Source organism: Columba livia, chromosome 3 (genome assembly GCF_036013475.1).
Source record: "Columba livia isolate bColLiv1 breed racing homer chromosome 3, bColLiv1.pat.W.v2, whole genome shotgun sequence".
Taxonomy (NCBI): Eukaryota; Metazoa; Chordata; class Aves; order Columbiformes; family Columbidae; genus Columba; species Columba livia.
Window position 1 is genome coordinate 108,120,446 of NC_088604.1, and position 27,528 is coordinate 108,147,973.

General features: G+C 49.4%; 1 protein-coding gene across 5 annotated transcripts in view; it reads left to right on the forward strand.

Annotated features, from left to right (window-relative positions):
* Nucleotides 1-13,007: 13,007 nt before the first annotated feature.
* RRBP1 (ribosome binding protein 1) overlaps nucleotides 13,008-27,528 on the forward strand; it is a 33,071-nt gene continuing 18,550 nt past the window's right edge. For 3 of the 5 annotated variants that reach the window (XM_065058879.1, XM_065058882.1, XM_065058883.1), the window contains exons 1-4: nucleotides 13,008-13,209; nucleotides 20,276-20,977; nucleotides 25,831-25,979; nucleotides 26,967-27,089. In XM_065058879.1, the coding sequence (XP_064914951.1) occupies nucleotides 20,296-20,977; nucleotides 25,831-25,979; nucleotides 26,967-27,089 (954 nt within the window). In that variant the 5' untranslated portion in view covers nucleotides 13,008-13,209; nucleotides 20,276-20,295. Of the gene's footprint in view, nucleotides 13,214-20,275; nucleotides 20,978-25,830; nucleotides 25,980-26,966; nucleotides 27,090-27,528 lie in introns of all 5 variants that reach the window. The other 2 variants (XM_065058880.1, XM_065058884.1) reach the window with 2 other exon arrangements.

The window sequence follows — 27,528 nt, forward strand, 5'->3', positions numbered from 1 at the left end:
AGGGCCAAGCTGCAAGTGGTGAACTGCCAGGAAAGGTGTGTGAGTGTTGGGGGCTATTTAATTGGGAGGAATCAGAGAGTCATTGGAACTGGATCACTTATTTGACTTTCCTTGGGCTTCATCCAAAACCTGCTAAAAGCTAACATGATTTTCTTTTCCACTGACCTCCATGGGCTTTTGATCAGGATATGTGTGCCTACAGGGTTATCTCAATTTCCTGGAACTCGTTCACTGTTTGAATTTACTAAGTATATTTGCTACCAGGCTGCGTTTTTCTTTAACTCTCACTGTTTGATTGCAAAAAGTTCCCGACAGCTGCTGGTTACACAGGTAGTGTTGCTCTCTCAAAAATGGCCATGCATGTCCCTGGGTGTCCCCTTCTTTAGCTGGCCCCATGTAACCCTTAAAACACCACAATTTGGAGCAGGTAAAGAAGATCAGGAGTACCAGGCAGCATTAATATTTTTCTTCTATTTGTCTGCCTCAGACACTTCTGTGCAAATGCACAAACTCCCCAGAAGATGTGTTTGCTCTGAGTTTATTACCTGTCTATTCACTTGGTCATGGTCAGGCACAGCACCAACCAGAGCCGCCCCTGTGCTGCCTGAGCCTGATCCCTGCCTGTGCTTGTAAATGATCCTTGATCTCTGCATGAGCCTTGCTTCTTCCCACATAATGGGCAGCATTTCTCCTGGGGAGACAGGAATGCCAGAGCACAAAACTCCTTGTTCCTGAGCAGTGGCATAGGTAGGGCAGAACGTTTAACTGGCTGGATTAATGAATGTTGCTTCATCAATCCACTCAATTAATAAATGGGCACAGATAAATCAAATGTTCTGATTGGCTCAGCTAGGATTTATTTACCTCCTGTCACTTTATGTGTACAGCTTGGAACTGTGGTTTTCAGCAGCAGTGCAGGCATGGAGACCTGTGTGTTGTCTGCTTTCACTGACAGCTTTTTGATCAGGTAAGGGTGAAAAGCCATTTTATGAACAACAAGGATCTGATTTTGCGCAGCCCTACCTTTTCTTATACTAATAAATACAGAAAAATTTCTAGTAAAAGCCCTAGCTGTAAGTGTTTAGCATCTTCTGAAGAACAGCATGGCCTGAGGAACCCAAAGTGAGGGTGTGGTTTGGAGAGCAGATGCTGGGGAGGAGCAGGGCTTAGGTGCTGCATTGCCTCTGTGTCCATCTCCTTGGAGCCCCAGCAGATAATGGAGAGCCATCAGTGGAGATAGTCCCCCCGCTCCAGCTCCAAGGAGGCAGGTGGCTGTGTCACCTCCAACTTCTCAGCCAGGAAGGAGATCAGGTGCTGATGGCTGAGCAAGGCTTTGATTATCTTGCCTGAATTGCTACCAAAGTGCATTTAATTCTAAAGCCTTTGGTGTGCTCTTTGGAACAAAGTGGTCTCAGTAATATCTATAGACTTGCAAAAAAGTGTGTTTCCTGCTTTTCCACTTGAACTGGGGCAGGTTGACAGGTATCATTTTATAAGGTATTAATGGAAATCTAACACTTACAGGAAAATGCCTATTTGTCTTTCTTCCAGGAGTCAAGATGGTCCTTTAATTTTGAGAATCAGATAGAAAAATCCCAGCTTTTAAAGCAGGTCCCTCTCGCCCTTAAGCATTTCTGAGCTATCCAAGTAGACCTGCACTCCCATGTGAGGGATAACCCTTTTGCATACATTTATGTCCTGGAGAAGGTGTTTGTATGTGATGAAGTAGTATACAATGAAGAGCAGAGGTAGCTATGTAGACAAGCTTTACATTGTCGCTCTCAGGGTAAATATTTTCCTTGAGTATACAGAATCAAAGTACAGCTTGCGATATATATAAAGCCGAGGACAAGCTGCAGCTTTCCGGCAGCGAATGTGCTGGTTTTATTCCAGGTGACTGCCAGCCTCATCCTCTTCAGTGCTGCTGGGACCTCTTGCAGTTCTAGCACAGGCGGCTGCTGTTGGGAAGCTCTGCTTGAAATTTGCTCTTTCAGCAGCAGACGTATATGTGAAATTACAGCTGCTATCGGAAAGCATGTGTCTTCATGCTCATTTCTAACCAAATTGGCTGGGAAGAGATCCCAGCATGACCCCCTGCCCATTGTTAAGTTTTAAGCACATGCTGCTGAGTAAGAAAGACCCCAAAATGTATTATTCGAAGAGATTCAGTGCAGGGGTTTTTTTAAGATAATCTTGGCATTTATGTCACATCTTAATGCTTGGGGTTTACAACATGTTGTTCTTTAGAAGTGATTCCCACAGTTTAATTATGCTGTATGAAGAGAGTAATTAACTTTATGAAAGTCACTGCCCCTGGCAGTGGAAACGGGAACCACTTCTGCCAGCTGGGACGGATCAGTGCTGCATCTGTGTGCTGGGTGAGAGGTGGGAACACGCCAAAGGCCATTTGCCCATGGGACAGCTCTGCTGCATCAGAGCACTTCAAACTGACCAGTGTCACCATGACCTCATTCTCCAGCTTTTTCCTATTCAATCTCCTTTCGCTCTGGTTTTATTTTTTAAGGCCCTTGTCAAATACCAAATAACGCTGCCTCTTGCCAAGGTGATCACCAGCCAAAAGTCGTCTCTTAATGCGAACTGCAGGCAGCAGCTCTCTGCCAGGAGAGCAGACCTGAAGTGTGGGTGGCTGGGGTTGTGCCTCCCCTGCCAGAGCAGTTTCCGTGTCAGCACACCTGAAGGGTGAGATGATAGCACTGAGGTGTCAGGCCAGGCTGAAGTCACTGGTGTGTTAGGTGGTGCATGAATATCTTAAAATATGAGCAGGCGAGCCAGGAAAACAGGCAGGGGATGAGTGATGGTGCATCTAAGGGAAGAAATGTTTTGTAAGCAGCCCTTAGAGCTCCCTTTGGAGACACAGGGCAAAGCCTAGCAGGGCATTTGAGGGTGGTAAAATACTAGCACAGGTTGTCCAGAGACGTGGTAGATGCCCCATCCCTAGAGACGTTCAAGGCCAGGCTGAACAGGGCTCTGAACAACCTGATCTGGTTGAAGATGTCCCTGCTCATTGCAGGGGGTTTGGACTAAATGACGTTTGTAGGTCCCTTCCAACCCAAACTATTCTATGATTCTATATTTTTAGGATTTTGGCGTGCCTGCCCCTGCTACCACAGGGCTGGCACAAGCAGCCACTCGTGTGTTAATTCAATACCGCTCTGTTGTCTTGGGGTCTGGGGACAAATGAGATACCTCTGGCAAACCTGGAACAGGAACATTTCTCCCACAACTCCTAGCTCCTCCCTGCCTCCCACACCTGAAAACTTCCCCAAACCCCAAAATCAGCCATCATACTGTGCTGCTGCAGCAAGGTCTGGGCTTGCGTTGGTTGAAACCCCTCACCTGGCCGATATGTCAGCTTGGCACCTGGGTGTAACCATATGCTTATTCAGAGAGGTCTTTTTTTTATTTTTTTTTATTTTTTTTTTTTTTCCTAATAGAACAGTCACTGTTCTACTAAGAGACTCCTGAGTACAAAGTGTTTTTTGCAGGCAGCAGGCACAGCATGTTCTCGGACAGTGGAGTGCAGGTACACAGCTCTGCACTAAGAAGAGTAATTCAGAGTTAGGATTTACCTTGGCATTATTCAGTGCCACCTCACCCACACTTTTAACTTTTCCCCAAGCTTGAGGTTTCCTGCTATATTTTTTGGAATGAAAGCTGCTTATTTTTTTTTTCTCTCTTTTTCTTTCTTTTTCCTTTTTCTCCTCTTCTACTTCTTCTTCTTCTACTCCGGATCTGGTTCACTGGTCCTGTTACACAGTCAGTATGTTCAGAGCACTCCCTTTACACTGGTTCAGCTTTGCTGGGTAAATAACCATCCCTAGGTGTGTCTGGTTTCAAGACCTTCTGATACATTTCAGTGCTGATGTGGCAGCTCCCAGGATGTTCAAAGCAAGGTTTTTCCAGCAGAGACAAAGAGGTACTGCTGCCTCTTTGCAAACCCTCCCTCACAATAGCGGGTGCATGTTGGACACTTGTGCCCAACAAGAGAAATTCATCCTAAGGAGTATGTGGAGGGGAAGGAGCTTCACGTGACACTGAAGTAAAGAGATTTAACAAAATACAGACAGAGGGATTGTCTACTTTTTGCTAGTGCACAGAAGCAGAGGAATAAGCAATGGTGTGGAAGTATTGTAAGCTCAGGTGGCGTTGAGCTGAAAGGGTGAAAGTTTCTCTCCACTCAAGCAGACTAGAGGGCTGGCTGACAGGCGCAGAAAGGCTGGCTGGGTCCCATGGAGGACCTCTCCCAGGCATGCCCAGCCTCAGGTACTACCCAATTTCTGTATCCACAGTGTGCCTGCACAACCACCTGTCCTGCCCAGGCTGCCCTGGACTATGAGGGGTCCAACCATGGTGCCTTCTGCACCGTGGGAGCTGATGGAGCACTCGTGTCCTGTGCTGGAGGAGAGGCTCATGGGCCACCTGCCTCCCCTGGTCTTTCCTCCAACACCGGCATCCACTGATTTCCCATCTCCCCGCCACTGCTGGCTCACAGATCAGTTCCACACTCCATGGCTGTCACTTTAGGGTCTGTGGGCTGGAGAAACATGGAAAGAGGAGAAAATAAACAGAAAAAAAAATACAAGGTATTTTTTTCCCATAGAAAGCCCCTTAAAATTTGTGAGGGTGGGAGGAAAAGGGAATTCCATATCCAGAACAGGATTTTTTTTACTCCAGAAAAATATGCCACTTTTAGGGTGTATTTTTTTTATATGAGTGTGGAACGTGAATTTTTGGGATTGTATTGAAATTTTTGTATTTTGTTGAAAGACGTGAATGGTGGGACGATGCCATGCTCGTAGGGGAGTCAGCACATTCAGCTAGGACCTGGGAGATATCACTAACCAGGACAGACCTAGTAGAAGTTGCATCCTCTCTCTGCCTGCATTTCTCCTCCTGAAAACTGGGGTTGATGGTACTGCCTTTGTATTCAAAGTGTGTTGCAGTGGTTTGCTGTGACATACTGGAAACTGCCATTAGTAGTATGCCCATAAAGACATGACACAAAGCCACAGGGAGATGTTTTTCCCTGTGGGGTTGTGCTCCAGTGCCACCAAGCAGCCCAAGAGGATGACTCTAGAAAGGGTCCGTTTGCTTTTCCTGCTTCTTATGACCAAGCAGACCCAAAGTGAGCGAGACTCATTAATGATAATCGCTGTGTGTTGGAGTGATGCAACCAATATAAATAAATACATAAAACCAAATTGTCTGTCTGGATGAAAGGCATTATCTCTGTCTGCAGCTTTGATTGAACTATGAAGCACAAGAAACCCCTTCAGGACTTGGCTTTCCCTTCCTGGCTCTTGTGCCAAGATTTTGCAGTCCCTCCAGGTACATCCAAATCTCCAGCTGTGGACACCATGCACACTTTCTCCCCATTGGTTCCTGGCAAAACCAGCACAGAAATAAGAGGAGTTGGTGTGGCAGGCTGATGGCTGCTGTGCTTTGAGTTCCCTCTTCCCTTCGACCTTCTGAGGTACATCTGTCTTGTGGCTCTCAGGCTTTGCTGTGCCGCTCTTGCTGGGTGGGAAACCAGGCCATCCCTGCTGCTCTTCCCATGCAGTGTTCAGACCTGTCCCCAACTGCTTGTCCTGGCTTTCACATAACCAAAGGACTCGTGGCCTCTTTGGTACCTCTCCTGTTTGCATCGGTATCTTTGAAACCTACAGCCACTTGCTGGATTGGTTAGAGGTTAGCTGCTGATGGGAAGTAGATCACGTAAGCCCAGTTTTGTCTTCACTGCAGTGTGTGTACTCCTGCAGAGTGTCTATGCCTGCAATTTCTTGGTGTCACAAGCCAGAGAGTCACCCTTCTGACTCAGTCCCCAACTGGTGTTGCCATCTGCACGCAATACCAGTGTGGACACACTCTCATTTGTACAGCTGAAGACGTGGACATCTTTCCTGTGCTTTATTCCAGTTGCACCAGGCAAAAGGTACTTGCAGACAGCAAATGCCTCTGTTCACCCCAAAGGCTGCTTCAACCAGGGGAGCAAAGATGTTGCACCCATTTCACATCTGAGATGTGGTTACAACAAGCAGAGAAGGTTTGTGAATATGGGAGAGCTTAAACCAGAGAAGCCTGTCCTCAGAAGAAGCATGTTTCTTTTAAGCCATGAGTACTTTGTGGCTTTTTATTTAACCCTGTAAGTGCATTTATATCGTCTTGTGCTCTGTAGTGGTAGCATCCCTAAAATACCTGAAATTCTCCATCTGGGGCCATGCCCTGGGATTTCTCAAACCTCAGAGCTGTGCTTGTTCCTGGCATGTTAGAAGGTCCTTCCTGGGCTGCTTTCAGCTGGATTACAATTTCCATATGTTGAGTCAGGCAATGAGCATGAACCCTGCTAAGTTTATACATGGAAAGCAAGAAGAGTTCCCTTGATATTACCAGCAATTGCCCCATTGCAACCTGTTGGCAGTGGAGCAAGACAAACTGCACATCCCTGAATTACTGCAATGCATCTAGTAATATTTTGTAAGTTCTGAAGAAGTTTCTTGTTAAATTCCAGCTCCTGGAGTCATGCCAGTTTGTGTCCAGCCAAACTTTCAAGAGAGGCATAAAATTACCTGGACCTGAAGCCAGTTTGGGGATGGGAAGAGAGGGTCTCTCCTGCATCCAACATGGATGAAGAAAGTCTGGAGAAAATAGCTCCTTATGCTTTTCTCCTTGCCCAGATAGGAATGCCCTTTCTTTTGAGCTGTATATAGCCCCGCTCCTGCTGACTGGGCACTGGTCAGAGAGATTAGGTAATTTCCTTGCCTTCTTCTCTGGAAGGTGTTTTGATTAGCATAACCATTGTGTTCCCAAATTAACTTGTGTTCCTGGCTTTGCCCTTAGGCTGGTTTTTCATGTTACAAGCCTGCTCTGGCACAGTAATACAGCTTTCCACTCACTGCAGCATCACAGAGCGCAGCTTACATCGGAATGGATCCAGCTATGGTCAGTCTGCATGCTGCCCTTGCTGAGGAACCTCAGGCTCATGCTGAGACTACAGAGAGCTGGTCTTGCAGCCCTGCAGTTCTCCAGTGCTTGCCATAGCTGTGTGGAAACTTTCAAACAGCCCAAGCTTTGATGCGAGGCTTGGGGGACCATGGCATGTGCTGGACCAAGACCAGGAGCAGCCAGGAATGTGGTGCATCAAGAGATGCCATTGCATCCCTGCCATCACAGCAAAGGGAACATTAACTTCTGGTACAGGCTAAGGTGCACAGGTCTGGTATCTCAAGCCATCCAAGCATGTCTACCACATCCCTATGCCAGTTGCTCACCTGGCTCCTGAGTGCCATGAAGATCAGGAACTTCTTGCAGAGTGGGTCTGGTCAGGCATGCAACTGACAGGCTGAACTTACTGGTTGGCACATCTCTTTGGTGTCAAGCCTTATCCCTGGAAGATGTGTCTGGAGGTCCAAAATCAGCTGGTTAACACTCAGTCACTGCTGGCTGAGCCAGAGGAGGTGATATAGCTTCATAACCGTCTCTCTGTGGAGATAAGTCTGTTTAAGTAAATCCTCCAACAGAACAGGTTTAAGTTCTGCTTAAAACATCTTCAAAGAGGGATGGAGGAACTGGTGAACCACACCGATATTTGACCTTGCCTGCTGCAAAGTGCATGTCATAATGCCTTGAAATGGCCCAGAGCAATCTTCCACCAGATTTCACATGGACTTAGACAGTGGGAGACTGGTTATGGCCAGGAGGGGAGAAGAAAGTATGCCACAAGAATGTGATGTTCTTGATGAGGCCAGCAGGAAAGTAGCTGGGGAGGAAAGAATTTACCTTTTCAAAACCTTCATTGGCTAATTTAACTCTATGCTCCTCATCAATGCCATCTACTTCTGTCATAGTTTGATCATCAGTGGAACCAAAGACAAAGTAATTGAATTTTGGCTTCTGGTTGCCATTTCTGCAGGCTGGAGTGGCTAGAAAGGGGAGGGAAAGAATAAGATAAAGTACAGACATGCTCTTTGTGACTAGGTGGAGGTGTTAGTACAAGAGCAGGGGCTGACCAGCAGCTACTGGCTCATGCAGCTGAGGACTCCTCCACTGAGGACAGTCATGCTGTGATATTCTTTCCACAAACATGTTTGCTCTGTGGCAGCTCTGTTTAGGGGCTCTGTGCTCACACTCCCCATGTGCACAAGGAGCATAAGGCCCCACCAGGAGCCGTGTTTTGCATGTTGAAACCCTGTGGTTTGGTACCCACGTGTTTCCCTACCAGCACAGACTCAACCCTTTGCTGTTCCCTAGCACGCTTCCCATCATGTTCCCTCTTGACCTTCATTTTGGTGAGGTGAATAGCTAAACTCTTTGTTTCCTTTGTAACTCCTAGTCTTTATTTCCTAATGGCCCCTGGGCCCTACCTATCAGCTGTTCCTGGAGGGATTAGGTTCCTCCTTTGAAAATGAGCAACTAGAACTGCAGCCACCATCCAGGAGAGGTCCAAGGACAATGCCACCAGGAGTCTGGAGTGATTTCTGGTATGGCAGGTTTCCCTCTTGTGCCCTGAACACCCCCACCTGAGCACACTCATGTCCTTCTCTCCCGCAGCCCTCTCTTTCCTGCACAGGAATTCCCCTGGGCTTCACTGTGTCTCCAGGTACACAGTCTTGCCCTTGGCACTGCTGAATTTCATCTTGCCCTCAAGATATAACGCTTCGCTCACAAGATATCCACTCCTTCTTTGACTTTGGAGAAAGACGGCCGTTCCCAGGTCCTGCATGAAAACCCAGCTGACCAAGAGCAATTCTTCTCCCATATAACTGTGACTCCTATCTTAGAGGGAAAGAGCTTTGTCCAAACTTGGTTTGCAAGTCACATGACATTACTGCCAACTACTGTGGCCTCATCTCCAAAGTTCATGTGTGCCACATCAGCACTTTGCTCCAGCCTATGAGAGATCCTCAAAGTAGGAGCCACCTGAGGAACCTGGCTTCCACCAAAACCCATCCTTGACTCTGGGGTGGCTCTGTCCTTGAACAACCCGATGCCCATCTTCAGCAGCTGTGCAATTAAGTGGTATGTTTTCTAATACAAACCTCACATGGGTGAGGAGGGAGAGGAACATCCCAGAAGCTCTTGCTGCAACACCCCTGTGGTCACATCATGGCCCTGCACCATGCTCCACTGCAGCATCCAGTTTCCATTGCTGGAGCAGAGCCACTGTTTATTAAACCCAGACCAGGGAGAGCTTGGCAAGACATGTGGGCTGGGAGGGACAGCCAGGGAGCTGAGGGGAGGCCAGATGTACTGATCCCTGCTTTTATAAAAAAGGAGAGCCTGCTTCCAGGCTCTGAAGGGATCAAGTGTGGATGTGGGGCCGCTTGGAGGATCAGCCCAGCTGGTGTGCAACACAACATCATGTCCATAGTGCAGGCAAGCCTGGAGCCAAGAACTGCTCTGCTCTCACTCCTCCCAGCTTTTGTGGTGTGTTTCTGTAGCAGTCCCATAGTGGGAACAAGGGTGGCAGGGAGCTCCCCACCTCCCCAAGGGCTCAGGATTGAAATAACCACTGAGCCTAGGCAGAGCTGGCCCTTGAGCTGTAAGAAAACACAAATCACACCTGTCTGCATGTTCAGCTGCAGCCTGGACATGGATTGCATGGGGCAAGGCACTTGGTCACAGTCCTGGCTGGCTCCCTAGATAGGCTTTCATGGCCATCTGCATGATTGTGCCTGGATCTTCAGAAGGAAGGAGGAGGGCTGTGAGGGACCTCAGGGAGTCCTGCAGACTGTCCTCCTGCCTTGTGGTAGGGTTTGTTTCACAACTGCTGTGCAGAGCTAAAAATACCTCGGCGATGGTCATGAATTTAGGATAACTAATACATCCAGTGGAAAGATTTGGAGCCGTTCCAGGGCTAAACAACAGCTTCTTCACCATCAGCCAAAGACTTGTGGATGCAAAAATAACTAGGAACTGAAAAACTTTACCTGGAGCAAGGGATTTTCAAACTGAATCCAAGAAAAACTTTATAGTGGTGAAGACGACCGTGGATAATCGCCACCACTTTGGTTGTTTTAACAACAGGGTACACAGACCTCTGGATTTGGGCTGGATGCTGCCTCTGGGCAGGAGTTGGGAAAATTAGTAGTTAGGGAGAACTCCTTCAATATGGGGTGAAAGCAAATTATACTGATAATATAGGAGCTGGGTCTGTTCAATCTGGAGAAGGGAAGGCTGAGAGGGGACCTTATTTCTGCTTATAAATATCTCAAGGGCGGGTGTCAAGAGGATGGGACCAGACTTTTCTCAGTGGTGCCCACCGATAGGATGAGGGGCAATGCGCACAGACTCATGCATAGGAGGTTCCATCTAAACATGAGGAGAAACTTTTTTACTTTGAGGGTGTCAGAGAGGTTGCCCAGAGAGGTTGTGGAGTCTCCTTCTCTGGAGAAATTCAAAACCCGCCTGGACACATTCCTGTTCAATATGCTCTGGTGAACCTGTTTTAGCAGGTGGGTTGGACTAGATGATCTCCAGAGGTCCCTTCCAACCCCAGCCATTCTGTGATTCTGTGACCCCATAGCCTGGATCAGCAGTACAGTGCAAGAATCAGAGGAAAAGACCATGGTGGGAGGTATAGGCTTGATGTCCTAAAAACATATGGGGAAGAACAAAGAACAGACCATCTGGTGACTGTGGGTGGTGGGAGGAGTGCTGTGGAGTGATCCAGCTGTGAACCACATAGGTATCAGTGAGCAGAAAGCAAGCAAGGGTTTTGAACATCTGCCTGCAGACCCGAAACACAGCTGGGGAGGGAGCTGTTCTCTGAGCATATCCATGCCATGGTGGCAGAGGACACCCATATTCACGTCCCAGCTTTGTCTGCTCCAGGTTTCACTCCTTGACATACATTTCCCCTCACACGCATGTATCACTCTGCCCTTGTTGTTCCACACTGAAGCAGACAATCAATTATTCGTTTGGCTGGAGACAGTAAGAGTGAGCCCACATCCCCATTGCTTGGGTGCCTGGCTGGGGCAGTGCATGCTAGTCCCTGCCCAGGTGAATAATGAAGTACTCAGGCCAAATGGCAAAAGCTTCGCTAAGACCACTCAAGAGAGCCCAGCCCCATATCTCTCAGGCATGAGGTTACTCCCCCACTTGCAGCAAGGTGAGTGGCTGGGCAGGGTGACCTCCAGCTGGGGAAACGACACCGGTGCTGTCCGGACCCATCTCTGGTTCTGAGCGTTTCAGTGTGAGAAGGTCCTTGGCAGGTTTAACCAGCTGATGCTCATGGGAGAACTGTGGACTGGACACCAACCATTGTGCTTTTGCCTGAAGGGCTGAACATGGAGTCATTCTCTGCCTACAGCTGCCCTTTGCATTTGTGGGTCTTGTCAGTCCAGGTCTCGCCTGTGGTGGAGAGCTTTGCTCTGCCTGGTTTGCCTGCAGTGTGTAGAAACCCCAAAAAACTCTCCAAGTTCTCATGACTGCTGAGAATAGAAATGTTTGTTCCTATTCCAGTTCTCTCTGCAGAAACCATATTATCATAACTAGTCAAAATGTTTCTCCATTAGCATATTTTTTCTCTTCTTCCATGACATCAGCCTGCATGAAACAGTCACTTATTCTCCTTGCTGTTGTGTTGAGTTGTACCAGGCTGTGGGCAGGACCTGCTTGCTGCCTGTCCCCAGCCCGGCCTCAATAGCATGGCTTGTTCTCTGTGCAAGGGGCAACGATGCAGCAGCAACTGATGTAAACCCTAGAGAGGCTGCTGAGAGCAGCCCTGATTGCCACCCAGTGAAAAGATCTGGTCACTGAAATGCAATAACAAGCATCTACTACAGGCTGCAAGGAGAGAGATGGCAGGAGGCTGGAAGATCCAGACAGCCTGCCCTGTGATGTCAAATTATCACTCCTTCTCCACCATTTTCATAGCAAATTAATTTCTTACTCCACAGTCAGTGCCTAGCAAGTGTAGAAGCTGAAGTGTGCACCACAACATGGCCGGGGTGGAGCAGGAAACAGAGAGAGATGACTTTGAGCTGGTCTGCAGATGTGGAGGCATATTCCTACCCAACCCTAGACCTTTTGTGCAATTTTGGGTGAAAAGTGTAGACAGCGCAATCTCTGAATTACCAAGTAGGCAGCAAACCTCTGTTATATCAGTTTATGGCTCCTGCTTGGTTGGGTGTCTAGGTGCTGGGTTGGTTTTGGAGACACATTCCTGGGGAGGTGGGCCTTTGGTCAGAGAGGGCTCTCATGTTCTTATGGCACTGACTGGACGCATACAGCGTCTCCCAGAGATCCCTGGCTCTTGTCCAACAGTTCAGCCTAACAGTGAGTCCCTTCCTATGTGAAGGGAGAACCTTTCAACCCTTCCCTTTTCATCTCCAAGGTACTAAGGCATCCAAATCACTTCTAGACAGCTATCTCCCTCTGGTGCAAACAGGGGCTTGAGTAATACACTTCCAATGTCTTCTGTCCCACCACAGGTCATGGCCAATCCCGAAGGCACACAGAGGGTGTGTCCACAGGGGACAGTCACCATGCTGGGTGGCACCAGCCATCATGGGCAGCTCTGGGCATGGGTTTGCCCTGGGACCCACAAGGTGGTGGATGACGAACCAGACCCAGCACAGTTTAACCACACAACATCTGAAGGCCCTGAAGAAAGGCTCCCGCTGAGGTCAGGTATCTGTAGGGTTTGGCCTGCTTTGTGGCACCCCCACCCAGCACTTGAGGAGGGTCTAGAGCATGAACCAGCAACCCCACCCCTTGCAGGGACCAAGCCAGGTTTCCCATCCATCCCCTCCTAGCCGTGCTTTAGGGCTGGAGCTGACACCGCCACAGCTGGCACAGATCAATTCAACGCGCCAGCACCGCTGGGGCAAAGGTCTGCGAGGCTTCCCCAGCCCGGGGCGCTCGGTACCGACCCTCCAGTCCGCCTCCCCGGCTGGCAACTGCGCGCTCTCCCGCTGCCCAAGCCCGGCCCAGCCCCGGGCACCGCTCCACGGTAGAGGAAGGGAGCCCTCCGCCCGCGGGGTGACCCGGGGACTACATGCCCTACAGTGCCGGGGCGGTGCGTCCCGTCCCGTCCCGCCCCGCCGCTCTGAGTGGGCCCCGCGGCGCAGCGCGGAGCGGCGGGGCGGGCCGGGGCGGGCCGGCCGAGCCCCGGCGAGACAGCGGCGGAAAGTGCCACGACTCCACACGGCCGCGGCGGCGAGGAGGGACCGTGACCCGACTTGGGTAGGTAGGAAGCGGCGGTCGCCCTCCCTTCTCCCGTTTCCCTGCCCTTTCCACACTGGAGCGTCGCCGTGTGGGACCCCCTCCCCCGCCTCCAGCTGCCCCCCGCTGCGAGGGGCGCCCCCCACCCGGCGCTCCCCCCCCGGCTGTCAGCAGACGTGGAGCGGGGTGGGGACACCCACACGTCCCCGCCGCCTCGCCCCGCCGCTCACACGCACGGGAGGGTGTCCCGCGTGGAACCGGGGAAGGACGGGGCGGGGGGATGGGATCCCCCGTTTGGGGACTGGCCACGTTTGCGGGGGGGTCCTGGCGGATGAATGGCCCGCGGCGAGGGCGGTGCGGAATGGCGGCGCGTGCGGCCGGCCGGGCTGGGGAGGGGCCGCGCCGCCCCCGCCCCATCACCCGCAGCGCTCGGACCGACTCCCTTGCCCGAGAGCCGACCTGATGAAATTCATTAATCTGATTAAGCGCGGTTACAGAAGGTCGCAGCTCTCAGGCTGTTGTTCGTTTTTTTTTTTGTTGTGTTTTTTTGTTTTTTTTTTTTAAATTATTATTGTATTTTTATTTTTTATTTGGTTTGTTTTGTTGTTTGTTTGTTGTTTTTTTTGTTTGTTTGTTTTTTCCTTAATTAAGTACCCTAAAAATCCCTCCCAGCCTGGGGACACCCCTAGTAGTGCGGAGTCCAGCGGTGCACAACACATTTGGAGAGAGGTTGCGACCCCATAAGCCGAGACCCTCTGACCCCAGAATCTTTCCAAACTGGATGTTGCCAGCTTTCCTGTGGGTTTGCTGGCGAACACCCCACTTCTCATACCGCTGGCGAAGGGCACGTGGAAACTCCCCACCTGAAATGTCAGATTTTCTCTTTACAGAAGCGATGGCAGTGGCCTCCCCTTGCTCGCATTGTCGGGAAATGGCTGGAAGGAGTTAGCAAGGCAGGTGCTACCTGGGATGTGAACCCCGAGCAGAAGCTGATAAGGGCCAGTGGTGAAACGGTGCCTAGGGCTGGGGAGGGGAGAGAAAATTTGTGATAGCTGCTGCAGAAGTTAGTCAAGCTGCATCTCTGTTACGGTGCTATTGTGCTCTTCTCATGTGTATATATGTTTTTTTCTGCCCTCCCCTTTTTTTTAATTTTCTCTCCGAGGCTTAGGAAGGGAGCTGGCAGCACTGCCAAGGGCCCTGGCTGTTGCCGCCGCACTGCGAGAGCTAATGGACTGCTAAGACACGTTCAGTTAAGTCAAGCTGTAACTGTTGACAGTCGGTGCGATGGCTGAGCTGGAGTTGCTGTAGAGAGTAACACATGCTGCCAGAAGGCTGGAAATGCACAGTCACACAGAAAATGTTTTTAAGCAGAGGCTGCGGGGGACACAGGCAGGGTCTGCTCATGGCGTGTGGGCTTTTCTCATTTGTTTTTAATTTTTGTCCCTATTGCAACAGGATGGAGAGAGAAGCTCCAGGAGAAGTATCTGGTGATTGTCCTTTATCTGCTGGCAGTGCTGCTGCCTTCTGCTGCCAGGCTGCCCTGCTGTCGACAGGATCGGGCCTCCCAGGTCCCTTTCCATCGCCGTCTCCCTCCTTTTTGTTGGAGGAACACTGTCCCTGGCCATGTCTCTGCCTTCGTGCTGCCTTTGGGTGAGGGAAGCTGCAGACCAGGGCCAGGGAAGGAGACAAGACCTTATTTCTTTGAACTGGAAACCAGGCAATGCTTGCCCCAAACAGTGGGCAGTCCATTAGGTGCCACCCGTTTTTCACCACGATGGCCCAGGAGATAAGTTTGCATTTTGGAAAAAGCTGAAATCTCAGCCTGTAAACTTGTGTCAGCCTGCTTCAACTGACTTGTGTGTGTGTATTTAGGGTGGGGAGAGCTTTTTATTTGTTTTGTTTTTTTAACCTCTAGAGAGGTGCTGTAGACAAAAGGTAGCTGCAAGTGCTTTGCCGGCAGGCATTGCTGCAGGCCATACAGAGCCCAGCTGCACAAACCCAGTTCTCTCTTTCTCTGCCCACCGACACCCCATCAGCTCTTCTACATTGCTCTGAGTTGCCACTTTGACACTATGGCAAAGTGCAAGCCTTGGATTGCAGGAGGAACAGTGTCCTGCTTGCAGAGAACATCTTTTCCCATCTGCAGCACCCAAGACCAGGAGGAGATGACAGATATGTTTTCCTTTGGCCGTGTAAATAAATAAGGCTTCTGTAGTGGGTTTCATGGAAGTGGTCTCAGAGAGCAAAGATTGAACAGGTGGGAATGCTCTAGCCTGGTTTTTGACACTTTGCTGTCTCTGGAAAATGCCACCACAAGGCACTGAGAGTGGCCCCAGTGCCATCATGCCATGTGTCTGTGGGTTGGTTTGTCCTGGAAATTGTTTGGTGCTGAAAAACCAGCAAGGCTGAGTGCTTTACTGGTTTTGCTTCCTTAGGGCAAGTTGGACTTTTGCTCAGGTCAGAGGTGACTGCCCATGCAGGTTAGTGAGGAAGGTCAGGTCTCCTGGACTGTTATCTGGGATGTTGGAAAGTTTGATGAATAACAAGAAAAAGCCCCAGGAACAGAGGAGTCTGAGCACGGCGTTTCAGCTGGCTCCTTTATGTGAGAAGGTTAAGTGAATACCATTTGTCTGTCTTACTCCTGTTCTGGTGGTGGTGAACAGCTTTATTTGAACAAGCTGTTTTGTGGAAGAAGTTTGCATGTGGAGATATTTGATAATTTCTGCTGTTTTGGCTGAGTGAGGAGTAGAGGATGGTCCTGCTCAAGAAACTTCGTGCAGGTAAGCGTGCTCAGTGTCAGACATGAACTTGATTTTTTGAACCTGGACTCTGATAGCTGGTGATGTCCCTTCACCTGTTAGGCACAAAACCCTCTCCAAAGGCAGCTTGGGCATCAGATTGAAAAATGCCATTGTAGGGACAAAGTAGTGTGGAGGATCAGAAGGTATAGAAGGGAGGATGCTGAAGTCTTCAAGCCTCTTCAAAGCTTGGCAGTCAAGCTGAACCTATACTTGCAAAACTATACTTTGGGCATACACGAGCAGATAAGCAGTGGTACCTTCATTTCTTTGTTTTTTCTGTGCCTTGGCTAAGGCCTTGTGCAGATGGAAATGTGTAGGGCTTTCCTGCTGGAGGCAAAGGCACGTGTGCTCCTGCTGCTACGCTTGCGAGGGAAACTGAGTCTTGCTGTGCAAATCCGGGAGCAAACTTCCAGCCCTTGGAAGGGTGAAGACGGTGAGGTCAGAAAATGCCAAGGCAAAGCTTTGCTCCTGATGCTAATGCTGCAATGCATTGCTTCTTGCATTTATGCATCAGGAAGTTCCCAGAGGAAGAATTTTTCTTATCCCCTAAATGCCAAAGCCAGCCTGGTTTGATTTAAACGTGTGTGGCAGCGTACAGCCTGCTGCTGTCTTTGCACAGTTGGAGTGATAGGCCCTTCCCTGAACGAGTTGTTGGGCTTATCCATGCCAAGTCTCAACCACAGGAGGAACTCTACTGGTAGAACTTGCTCCTTGGAGTCAGTGCCAGGTCTGCCAGGACTGGCCCTACACTGTGGGCTGCAGGGCATAAGTGCTGAGACAGGACCAAAGTTTCCCTTTGCCATGATAGCACTGCTCAGAGTAATTGCTGCCCGGTTGCTATCTCTCAGTCTTCATTTTGGATTTTGTGCTGGTGGGCCTGCCCTTGGGAACAGTGTGGGGTTTCTCGGGTGCAGTGGTGGGAGCTTGCGAGTGGCCTGTGAGGACATCTCAGCTGCTTTCACAAGCTTCTGCTGCTGTGACAGCTCTTCCAGCAAGTATGAGATGTCCACAGCTCCATTAGGTTAGTGCTCTGGGCTGCTTTTCCTTTGTAGTGATTGGTTGGTTTGTTTTGTGAGGGGGGCTTATTGTGTGGTGGTTTTTTGTTTGTTTAGCTAGGAAGGACTTTAATGCTAATCTGCATCATTATCTGACCCTGGCTGTAAAGCCTGAGAGGAGGCAAGGTACAGGCAGCTTTTACTGCAGTGAGGTTGGGTGAGGCTGCCTGCAGGTGAGAAGGAGTGTGGGGTTCAAACACCCTCTGCCTTTAAGGGCTTGGGTGGGGACAGCAACGTGGGGTGGGAGGTAGGGACAGCAACACGGGCTGGGATGCGGGGCAGGTGAATGGTGACAGCACCATGGTACTGCATCCAGCACCACCGTCTCACCCATTGCACCACCCTTGTCTCTGTGTAATAATGCCACCCTTTCTCATCCATCCTGTGCATGCTGAATGCCTCTGTAGAGGTTTCATTTTTTTCCTCCATTCACATCCTCCATGGGCTCCATCCAGCTGCTTTTGGAGGTGGCAGCAGCAGCTGGTGGAGTTGGAGTGCATTTGCCAGCACTTGGTGATGCCCTTGCCCTAAGCTGAAGTGGCAGATTTTTATCTAAATATGAATCCGTGGCAGTGTGAGGTCAGGAAGGGAGCTTCTTTTAATGATGTGTCGGCTTTGCTGGGTGAGGAACACCAGTCACTTTGTTCTGCCCCTAAAACAGCTCCTGGGTGCTTCAGTGTAGACCTAAAAGCTGCACAAGGTCATGGGTATGGGTTCTCTAGCCCTACTTTTTAGTTACTGCCAAGGAGAGGAAATCCAGTCCTTTTTACCCTGCAGGTTAGGAACAATCTGTCTGTCCTGGTGGGGATGATCCCAAAGTGCTGGCTTTGCTACCTAGTTGGAGGTAGCACCCGATGTGCTGGGATAGAGCAGGCTGAGACTGCTTTAATCCGAAACAGCTGGGGCAGACGTGAAATAGCAGTGCCTGTAGTATGAGCTGGGATCTCAAGCCGTGCCCTGGGATAGAAGGTTGTCCCTGCTGGGAAGGCTGGTTCCAAATGGCATGGGCAGCGCCCCTGCCTGCCCACCAGCTCTGCCGCCTCACTGGAGGTGCTTGGAGAGGGAAATGGTGAGAGCTGGGCTGCTGGCTGAAACACCCCTCCCCAGGCAGGTGGATATCTTTGGTGGGAGATGGACACTTAGCAGCTCCTTCCAGCTCTGCACACACTGCTTGGGTGTTGGAGGAGAGTTTTTAATTGTGCTGTCACCTTCTCACTGCACGAGTGGCTTTGGGCTTTAGATTCATCTGCAAGTTCACCGCTCTGGTTGTTAGAAAGGAAAAGGCTTTGAGTTCTCTCCCTATGAGGACTGAGTTTTTGAAAAGATGCTGATCTCCTTAGTTTTATTCTTATTTTTGCCTCCTCCCCTTCAGCCCCTTCCTCCCTCCTCAACCCACAACCTCTTAAAGAGGAAATTTGATAATGTTTACAGTTAAGCATGGGGATGGGAACTTCTGATAGCTGAGGATTTTCTGCATTTTCCTGATTATGTTTTGAGGCACAATGATGAGAAACTGCAGCTTGGCACCTCCTGTAAAGTGCCCCATTGCAGACTAACTGCCCAATTTCAGCATTTGGGGTTCATGAGACACCTTGGGGCCACATGGAGATGATGACCTAATGGGAGAAACACATGAGTGGGATAGCAGAGAAGGGATTGGTTTTGAAACATGGGGGAGGGTCAATTAGCAATTAAGAAGAATGGAGATAGCAGCATCTTTCTGTGTGTGTGACTGTGCCCTGCCTGCCAGAGCTCAGACCAGACAGTACAGTCTGTGTTGCTGGGAGAAACTGAGGCTGGAGAGGACAGTAGCAAGGACCCTGTGCCCAGTTCACCCATGAGCTCATAGCAGAGGTGGAAAGAGAAGTGCCACATCCAGCACTCTGCAAGTCTAAATTCTTCCTGCGGGCATCCGTTGGGGAGATGAGATAATTAATGACCATGCTTTTTTGTTGTTACTGTTGGTATTGATTTTTAGCTTGAATTTCTGACTTTTATTGTTATTTACATCTCAAGGAAATGGCCATAACTTGATTCTCTGCATAGGTGGAGATAGGAGAAGGGGTAATGGTTTTAAACTAAAGGAGGAGAGATTCAGGCTAGACATGAGGAAGAAATTTTTTACAATGAGGGTGGTGAAACACTGGCACAGGTTGCCCAGAGAGGTGGTAGATGCCCCGTCCCTGGAGACATTCAAGGCCAGGCTGGATGGGGCTCTGAGCAACCTGATCTGGTTGAAGATGTCCCTGCTTATTGTAGGGGGTTGGACTAGATGAACTTTGAAAGTTTCTTCCAACTCAAACTATTCTATGATTCTGTGATTCACATGCGAGTAAGAATGGCTTCAACCAGGGCATCATGCTCCCTAGGCTTTGATCGTGATGCTAGACAAAGAATGCATTGCATGTGGCAAACTAACTGGGGGAAGGCAACAAAGAGGTCTGCCTGCTTTTCAACTGTGGACACCCATCTGTCTCCAAGCTTTTCGAAGGTCCCTTCCAACTTCAACTATTCTATGATTCTGTGGTGTCTATGCATCATTGCTGGCTTGATGCTCTTTGCTGTGAACTGGAAGTAGCTGCCCAGTGGGACACGGTCGCCATGTGTCCTTTCCACCAGGCTGGGCAGGTTGCAGGTGACAGAGGGAGAAGTCCAGGGCTGCAGCAAAGGTGGGAAAAGCTCTTCTGTGCATATTCTCTCTTTCCAGGGGAATGTTTTACTCCAAAGTTTATACCTGGATGTGTGTCTGGGTGCATTGAAAAAGATAGATGGTGCAGCGAGAGGCCAACTCTTGGCCAGCCTGCACCAAACAGTCTGAAAATGGGCTCTGTTGCTGCCACAGGGCTGCATTTACTGCCTAGGGTCGTGCAAAACCATCCCACTGAACATGTAATGGGTAGTTGCTCGTGTCTGTCTCTGCACTGATTGCACCTCCGTTTTTTTTCTTCCCCTTCTTTAGTTCTTCTGGAGATTGCTGCAGCCAGTGCAAGTATTTGCTGTAGTACAATGGGACCCCTGTGCATAAGCAATGTAGTGGAAGTGGAGGAGCACAGACTTGGGGGTGTGTAGGCAAGCTGCCCTCACCAGAGCTTTGTGAATCTTGAGCGTTTGTCTTTTCAATGCATGGTGCCATTTAGAGACACAGATGTCAATATGAAACTCCCTGCTCAGAGGGGCTGTTGCATAAGGGTTTTTTTTCCCTCTACTAACTGTTGTTCTGATCTCTTGCAGGCACAGAAAAATAAGTCAGGATGGATGTGTACGACCCTCAGACGCTGGGTGTTATGGTCTTTGGAGGTTTTATGGTGATATCAGCCATCGGGATCTTCCTGGTGTCCACCTTCTCCATGAAGGAGACATCTTATGAGGAAGCCTTGGCCAAGCAACGCAAAGAGCTTGAGAAGACCCAGCAGCAGAAAATAGAGAAAAAGAAGAAAGAGAAGCCTGTTGAGAAAAAAGGAAAAGCAAAGAAAAAGGAAGACAAACCTAATGGAAAGATCCCGGAACAGCAGCTGACTCAGGAAGTGACAGACTCTCCCAAGGATGTGGTTCTTGAGCCTGCTGTGGTACCTGAGCCTGTCACTGTTGAGTCTCCAGTAACAGCAGTGTCAGTGGCCCCCCAGGAAAAGGAGAAACCTGCTCCATCACCTAAGGAGAAGAGGAAGAAGGAGAAGAAGGTGGCAAAGGTAGAGCCTGCTCCTAGCCCGGTGTTGACTTCACCTCCTGTCAGTGTCCCCAAAAGTTCTCCTGTCTTGGAGGTGACCCCTAAGGAGGTGCCTGTTGTGGCCATTTTACCGGTTGGCACGCAGCAAAGTGCTCCAGTTGTCAGCTCCACCGCCATCAAGAAAGCTGATGCTCTTCAGACCCATGAGGAACAGAAGCATGAAGGACCTGTCAAGAAGAGGTCTGCATCCAAGAAGAAGAGTGAGCCAGGTAAGGCCAAATTCCTCTGCAAGTATCCCCATCAAATAAGCCAGCAGGGTACCTTGCTGCTGATAAAACAGAGCTATCCCATTCTGAGATCTCTTCATCTTCTTCAGTGTTGTAAACAGAGCAGCTGTAGAAAGGTTGTCTCTGGTGAGATGGACCATGTATGCCAAGTGGAAGGTGTGCTGAAGAGCCTACACTAGACTGTAGTACTCTCTAGTGGGGAGTAGAGTTGAACTCAAGGTTTATTGACTTGTGTTCACTTTGTAATTTGTTGCCTCCTGCATTGACTACCCCTGCTTGGTGCTTAGCTCCTTGGTCCAGCACACAGATGTTGGAGAGTTACAGATTCCTCTTGGATTTGCTGTTGCATTGCGGGTCTCTGAGCAGATTTGCAGAGTGAGAATGGATGGGAGGTGCACATACCTGTCCTGGGAGAGGGTGCAGCTGCCAGGGTGCGAGACATCTAGGTGGAAAGCCAAGATGAGGTGTTTTCCCCCATCCACCCCTTACTATTAGAAGCACACAGGACCTCTACTACTCTTCTTCTATGGGGGGGTTGGTCACTGCTAGAGTTTCTTCCTTCTTCAATGAAGGTGAAAAACAGCCTGTTGAAGGAGAAAGGATTAGAAAGGATTTTATACTGTGGGGAGTTGATCAAAGGATAGTTAGAGGGAAGCGACTCTGGATATGTCAAAGGGAAGGGAAGACTTGCCTGTCGTCATTTGTGCCTCACTTGATTGACTCGGAGATGGAAGAGATTAAAGAAGGTGGTAGGGTGGGGAGAAACAGCTCTGTAGCTAGATTCTTGCCTTTTATTGCACCAATGTGAGCAGTTTGGGTTTTGTTTTTGGTTAAGTGATAGTTACAGGCACTAAAAAATGTACATGCTTTCAGACCTGTAGAAGTGTCCTCACATGGACATGTGGGAGAAATCTCTCAGATGTTCTCAAGGATATGATTTAGTGTGCTAGGTTTAATTTATTTATTTACAAAAAACCACCCACCCAAACAAAAAGACAACCCCTACTTGCTAACCTTCTCCAGCACATCCAAACCTAGATAGACTGCTGTGTGACCTGACAGTTTCCACACCCTGTTTTAGAAGAGGGCCTGCTACTCAGTTGGACATTTTGCAGCAGCTGGTCTCCTAGGTTGGGTTTAAACCCTTGTGTCTGCTCATCTGAGGAAAGGATTTTACTAAAGGTCATCTCCACATAGTGATGAGATTTGGAACAGTTGAGCAGCCACTACTGGAGAATATTGCAGTGAAGATGTTGGGGAAACTGGAGGTGACTGCTTTGACATGTGCACACAGGGATGCACTTCTCTAACACTGAAAAACATGGCCCTAAATACAAGCTGTAACAACTAAGAGAATGCAGATGGGAGATGAACTCTTAACACTTGTTAAGTTGCAAGTTTTTTTGGCTGCTCTAAACATCTACTCCTTTGGTTAAGAAATGCCAATCCTGCTTGTCTTAAAAACCAAGAGTGATGTCTTAGTTGCTTGTTAGTTGCTTGGATTTTTCAAAGGAAAGCTCTTTGTGCCACAAAGCTGTCTGCAGTTTGACCAAGGTATTGTGGGCAGCCTTTCAGCAGCTGTGGTCTCTCCTCCTCAAGGGCAGAAGCAACAAATTATCCTGTGGCAGATAAAAACGGGTGTTCAAAGACACATGCTCAGCACTGAAGCAGATGACAAACCTGAAAAGAGTGGCTTGGGATATTTTTCTCTTGCGTGGTTTGTTTTTAGCCTCCTGCATTGCACAAAAAACTTACTTGCAAGTGTTTAGTGTGTACATGGATCCCAGGTTGTTACCTGTGATAGCAGGAGCCACAGTCTCCCATGAAATATGCGTGGGTATCCAGTTTGGTCTGCAGCCTCTTGGGTGTGGGGCTCCACATGGGCCATCTGTGTCTCCTGTGTGCCCTTGGATTTGAGAAGTAACTTCTCAGATCCCTCATCCCTGCTGTGCTTTTCCATGGCAGCTTTGCCATGCAGCTGCTGCTTGTTTTGCTGCATTCTTCAGCAAAGTTCAACATTTCCAACCCTGCAAGTGGACTCAGCATAGGTGTAGGCTTCCTCTTGCTGAAGCTTGGCAGGCTGTCCCGGCTCCATTTGCCAGCTGCAAGGAGGGCTTTGCATCGTGTCCGCTTTGTGCAAGGCTTGCTTGTGCGACGCTGACAGGAGATGGGAAAAATTTTGCTTGGTGGGACCCTCTGCCCAGTGGGACCAGGCCAGGGGATCTGATGGGTTAGAATCATAGGACAGTTTGAGTTGGAAGGGACCTTCAAAAGTCATCTAGTCCAGCCCCCCTACAATAAGCAGTGACAGCTTCAACCAGATCAGGTTGCTCAGAGCCCTGTCCAGCCTGGCCCTGAATGTCTCCAGGGATGGGGCATCTACCACTTCTCTGAGCAACCTGGGCCAGTGTTTCACCACCCTCATTGTAAAAAACTTCTTCCTTATGTCTAGCGCGAATCTCCCCTCCTTTAGTTTAAAACTGTTACTTCTTGTCCTATTGTAACAGGCCCTGCTAAAAAGCCTGTCTCCATCTTTCTTATAGGCTCCTTTTTGGTACTGAAAGGCCACAATAAGGTCTCCCTGGAGCCTTCTCTTCTCCAGGCTGAACAACCCCAACTCTCTCAGCCTGTCCTCATAGAGAGCTGTTCCAGCCCTCTGATCATTTTTGTGGCCTCCTCTGGCCCTTCTCCAACAGGTCCATGTCTTTCCTGTGCTGAGGACTCCAGAGCTAGATGCAGGACTCCAGGTGGGGTCTCACCAGAGCAGAGTAGAGGGGCAGAATCACCCCCTTCGACCACCTGCTGCCACAAACCTTTTGATGTAGTCCTGCATCCACACTGTTGCCAGTGTGGGTTAAGTGTGATCTAAGCTCTTAGGCCCCAGTTGCACAAGATGTTTGAGCTGCCCCCGCTGTGCTGCTGGGAGGCAGCCGCTGCTGGTGAGAAAGACTTTGCTGCTGCTAGGGCTCAGTGCGGCCATCCCAAATGGATTTAGCAGAAGCTGGGAGCAAACAGTGCTTGTTGGAGCTGTTAGGTGTTTCCGGGCTTTGCTGCTCTGTTGCTGTGGCCGGCTGCCAGATGCCAACCCAGCCGCTCTTAGTTCCCTTCCTCAATAGGATGAGAAAGAGAATAAGATGGGAAAGCTCATGGGTCAAGATAGAGACCGGGTAATCACCTGGCATTTACTATCACAGGCAAAACAGACTTGGTGAAATTAATTTATTGCCAATTAAAATAGATGAGAAAGAAAATGAAAACAGCAACTTTCCCCCTGCCCTCTCCCTGCTCAGCTCCACTTCTTTCCTTGCAACTGCTGGGGGCTGTGGTCAGTCCATGGTGGCTCCTCTATGCCGCTCCTTCCTCCTCACACCTTCCCCTGCTCCAGTGTGGTCTCCTCTCCAGGGGCTGCAGAGGAATCTCTGCCCCAGTGCCTGTGGCACCTCATCCTTCTTCTCTGACCTTGCTCCTTTGGGCGTCCAAGCTTTTTGTTCAGCAGATCCTCATGTTAACAATGGCTTTAGAGGCTCTGGAGCTACTGGCATCCAAACTGCTTTTTCTTCCAAGATTTTCAGGGAAAATGAGCACACAGGGCCATAGGTACTGTGCAGGAACTCCTAAACGCCTTGCCTGCCGTCCTGTATCCATCGTGACTCTGTACACTGTGGTCCTGCTACAGCATTGTGGTCCCTGATGCTACTTGACTTTCTCAGGTTAGCAGAGGGGTGGGGAAAATGTTGGAGTCATATTGTTTCCTTAGCAAAGAGTGGGAACAAACTTGCCTGGTGAAAGGCAGAGCCTTACTCCACTCTGCATTGCTGGCACCACTGTGTGGCGTGATGTCTCTCAGCAAGGTTGCATCATGGTTAGGTCCAGCTGCTGATGTCTCTGCTCTCTGGCATTGGCAAAGCATTCCCAGCCTCTGCTGGGAATCACTCAGTTTGATGGAGAACAGTGTGGGAGGTGTTGGGACCCGTAGAGGTGACAGCTGAGGTGACAGAGGCAGAGGTGACAGCTGGCTCAAGAAGCACATGTGTGTGGTTGAGTGTCATCTCCAGCAGCTCTCATATCGCCTTCAATTAGAGAGGTATCAAACTTGACTGAGGAAATGTGGCTGGATGCTGGTTTGAAATAGCACTTGTGGAGTTGGATCATATAACGGTTTGGGTTGGAAAGGATCTCCAAAGATTATCCAACCCCCCTGCAATGAGCTGGGACATCTTCAGCTCGATCAGGTTGCTCAGAGTCCAGTCCAACAAACATGCCATGAAAGGATGAGAATATGGACAAAAATAATGCAAATCTTTATGATGTTCAGAAAGAAAAGTCCTTTCTCTTGTAAAACCTGGTCTAAACATGTTAATAAGCTGTAAGCAAAAACAGAACAGGCACTCTGAGACTCGAGGACTTTAATTCCGTACAACCTATGGTAATTTGATTTCTTCTGGTGTATGCTAATATGGAGTCATTTAGAAGACTCAGAAAGGTCTACTTAGCCCTCAGTGAGGTTCCTCATCCCTGACCTAGAGGAATTTATGACAATTCATTAAGACCAGAGAAAAACTAGATTAAAATGGACAGGATTGGGAAATTTTATTGCTAATGGCTTGAATTTGCTGGGATCATACAGGATTTGGCAAGAAAAGCCCAAGATACAATTATTTGTTTGCCTCAGAAAGACAGAGAACAAGCTAATGTCTTTGTTCCGTTGTAATGCTGATTTTTTTTATAAACATGTGTATTAAAACCAGTGACAGTATAATAAAGCCAACTGAGATGATGCTACTCAGCTCTTCCATCAACTTGAGTGGTCCCAATCTCTCTTTTCTCCTCCCTAGCACCCGCAGACTCAGACGGGCCCCTCTACCTGCCCTACAAGACGCTTGTGTCCACTGTCAGCAGCATGGTGTTCAGCGAAGGGGAGGCCCAGCAGCTCATCGAAATCCTGTCGGAGAAAGCTGGCATTGTCCAGGACACCTGGCACATGGTAGGGCTGCCAGCGCCGTTGTGGCTGTCCACTGCCAGGGCTCTGCCAAGCCTTGGGAGGTGCAGAGGGAAGGGAAAGTGGCATATTTTTGGGCAGGCTGGCCCTGTGGGTCAGTCCTGGAGAATGGAGCTGAGTTTTCCCCTGGAACAGAGAGCTAGATCCCATGCTTAGAATCACAGAATCATAGAATCATTTTTGTTGAAAGAGACCCTCAAGACCATGGAGTCCAAACATAACCTAACTCTGGCACTAAACCATGTCCCTAAGAACCATCATCTTTTTAAACACCTCCAGGGATGGTGACTCAGCCACTTATCTGGGCAGCCTGTTCCAATGCCTGACAACCCTTTCTGTGAATAAATGTTTCCTGATATCCAATCTGAACCTTCCCTAGCGTAACTGGAAGCCATTTCCTCTCATCATATCACTTGCTCTTTGGGAGAAGAGACCAACACCCTCCATGCTACAACCTTCTTTCAGGTAGTTGTAGACAGCGATAAGGTCTCCCCTCAGCCTCATTTTCTCTGGGCCAAACAGACCCAATTCCCTCAGCTGCTCCTCATCAGACTTGTGCTCCAGGCCCCTCACCAGCTTCATCGCCCTCCTCTGAACTCCCTCCAGTACCTCAATGTCCTTCTTATGATGAGGGGCCCAAAACTGAACACAGGACCTCATCAGTGTATAAGGGGACAATCACTTCTCTAGTCCTGCTGGCCACACTATTCCTGATACAAGCCAGGATGCTGTTGGCCTTTTTGGCAACCTGGGCACACTGCTGGCTCATGTTCAGCCAGCTGTCAGTCAACATTCCCAGATCCTTTTCCTCCTGGCTGCTTTCCAGCCACTCTTCCCCAAGCCTGTGGTGTTGCATGGGGTTGTTGTGACCAAGGTGCAAGACCTGGCACTTGGCCTTGTTGAACCTTGTGGGGTGATGGGGATGAGTCTGGATGTGGTGGTCCTCACTGATGTGCTGCCCTGTGCTGGCAGGCCACGCAGAAGGGTGACCCGGTTGCCATCCTGAAACGCCAGCTGGAAGAGAAGGAGAAACAGCTTGCTGCTGAGCAGGAGGATGCAACCACTGCCAGAAACAAGCTGCGGGAGCTGAGCAAGGTAAGCCCTGCGCAGTCCTCCTGGTGTTTCTGGTGTGAGTTTTGTTCATCATGGTCATGCCAGAGTGCATTCCACTCCTTGCATCTCATCCTCCTTGGAGATGAAGTTCAGGTGCTCTCTGGGTCCTTCATATGTTTGTGGTTTCCCCCTGAAAAGAGTAGTAGATCCTCACCTGATCCAGCCCCAGGAGGCACCAGCCCAAAGGGCCACGGGATAGTGCCTGTTGGCAGCCACAGGAGCAGCAGGGAAAAGCTCTCCCTGTAAGAGACTGAAGCTTTCTGCTGCTTTAGGGAGGAAAATAAATCCATTCTCATCTCTGTGCAGACCACCTGAGCTGAGAAGGAGCTGATCAGTTCCTTTTTAAGAAGCTTGATCCAGTTTACACCCCCTTTCCCTGACTTAGCCCCTTGCCTCCACCTCTTTCTGGGTGCTGAAGTTG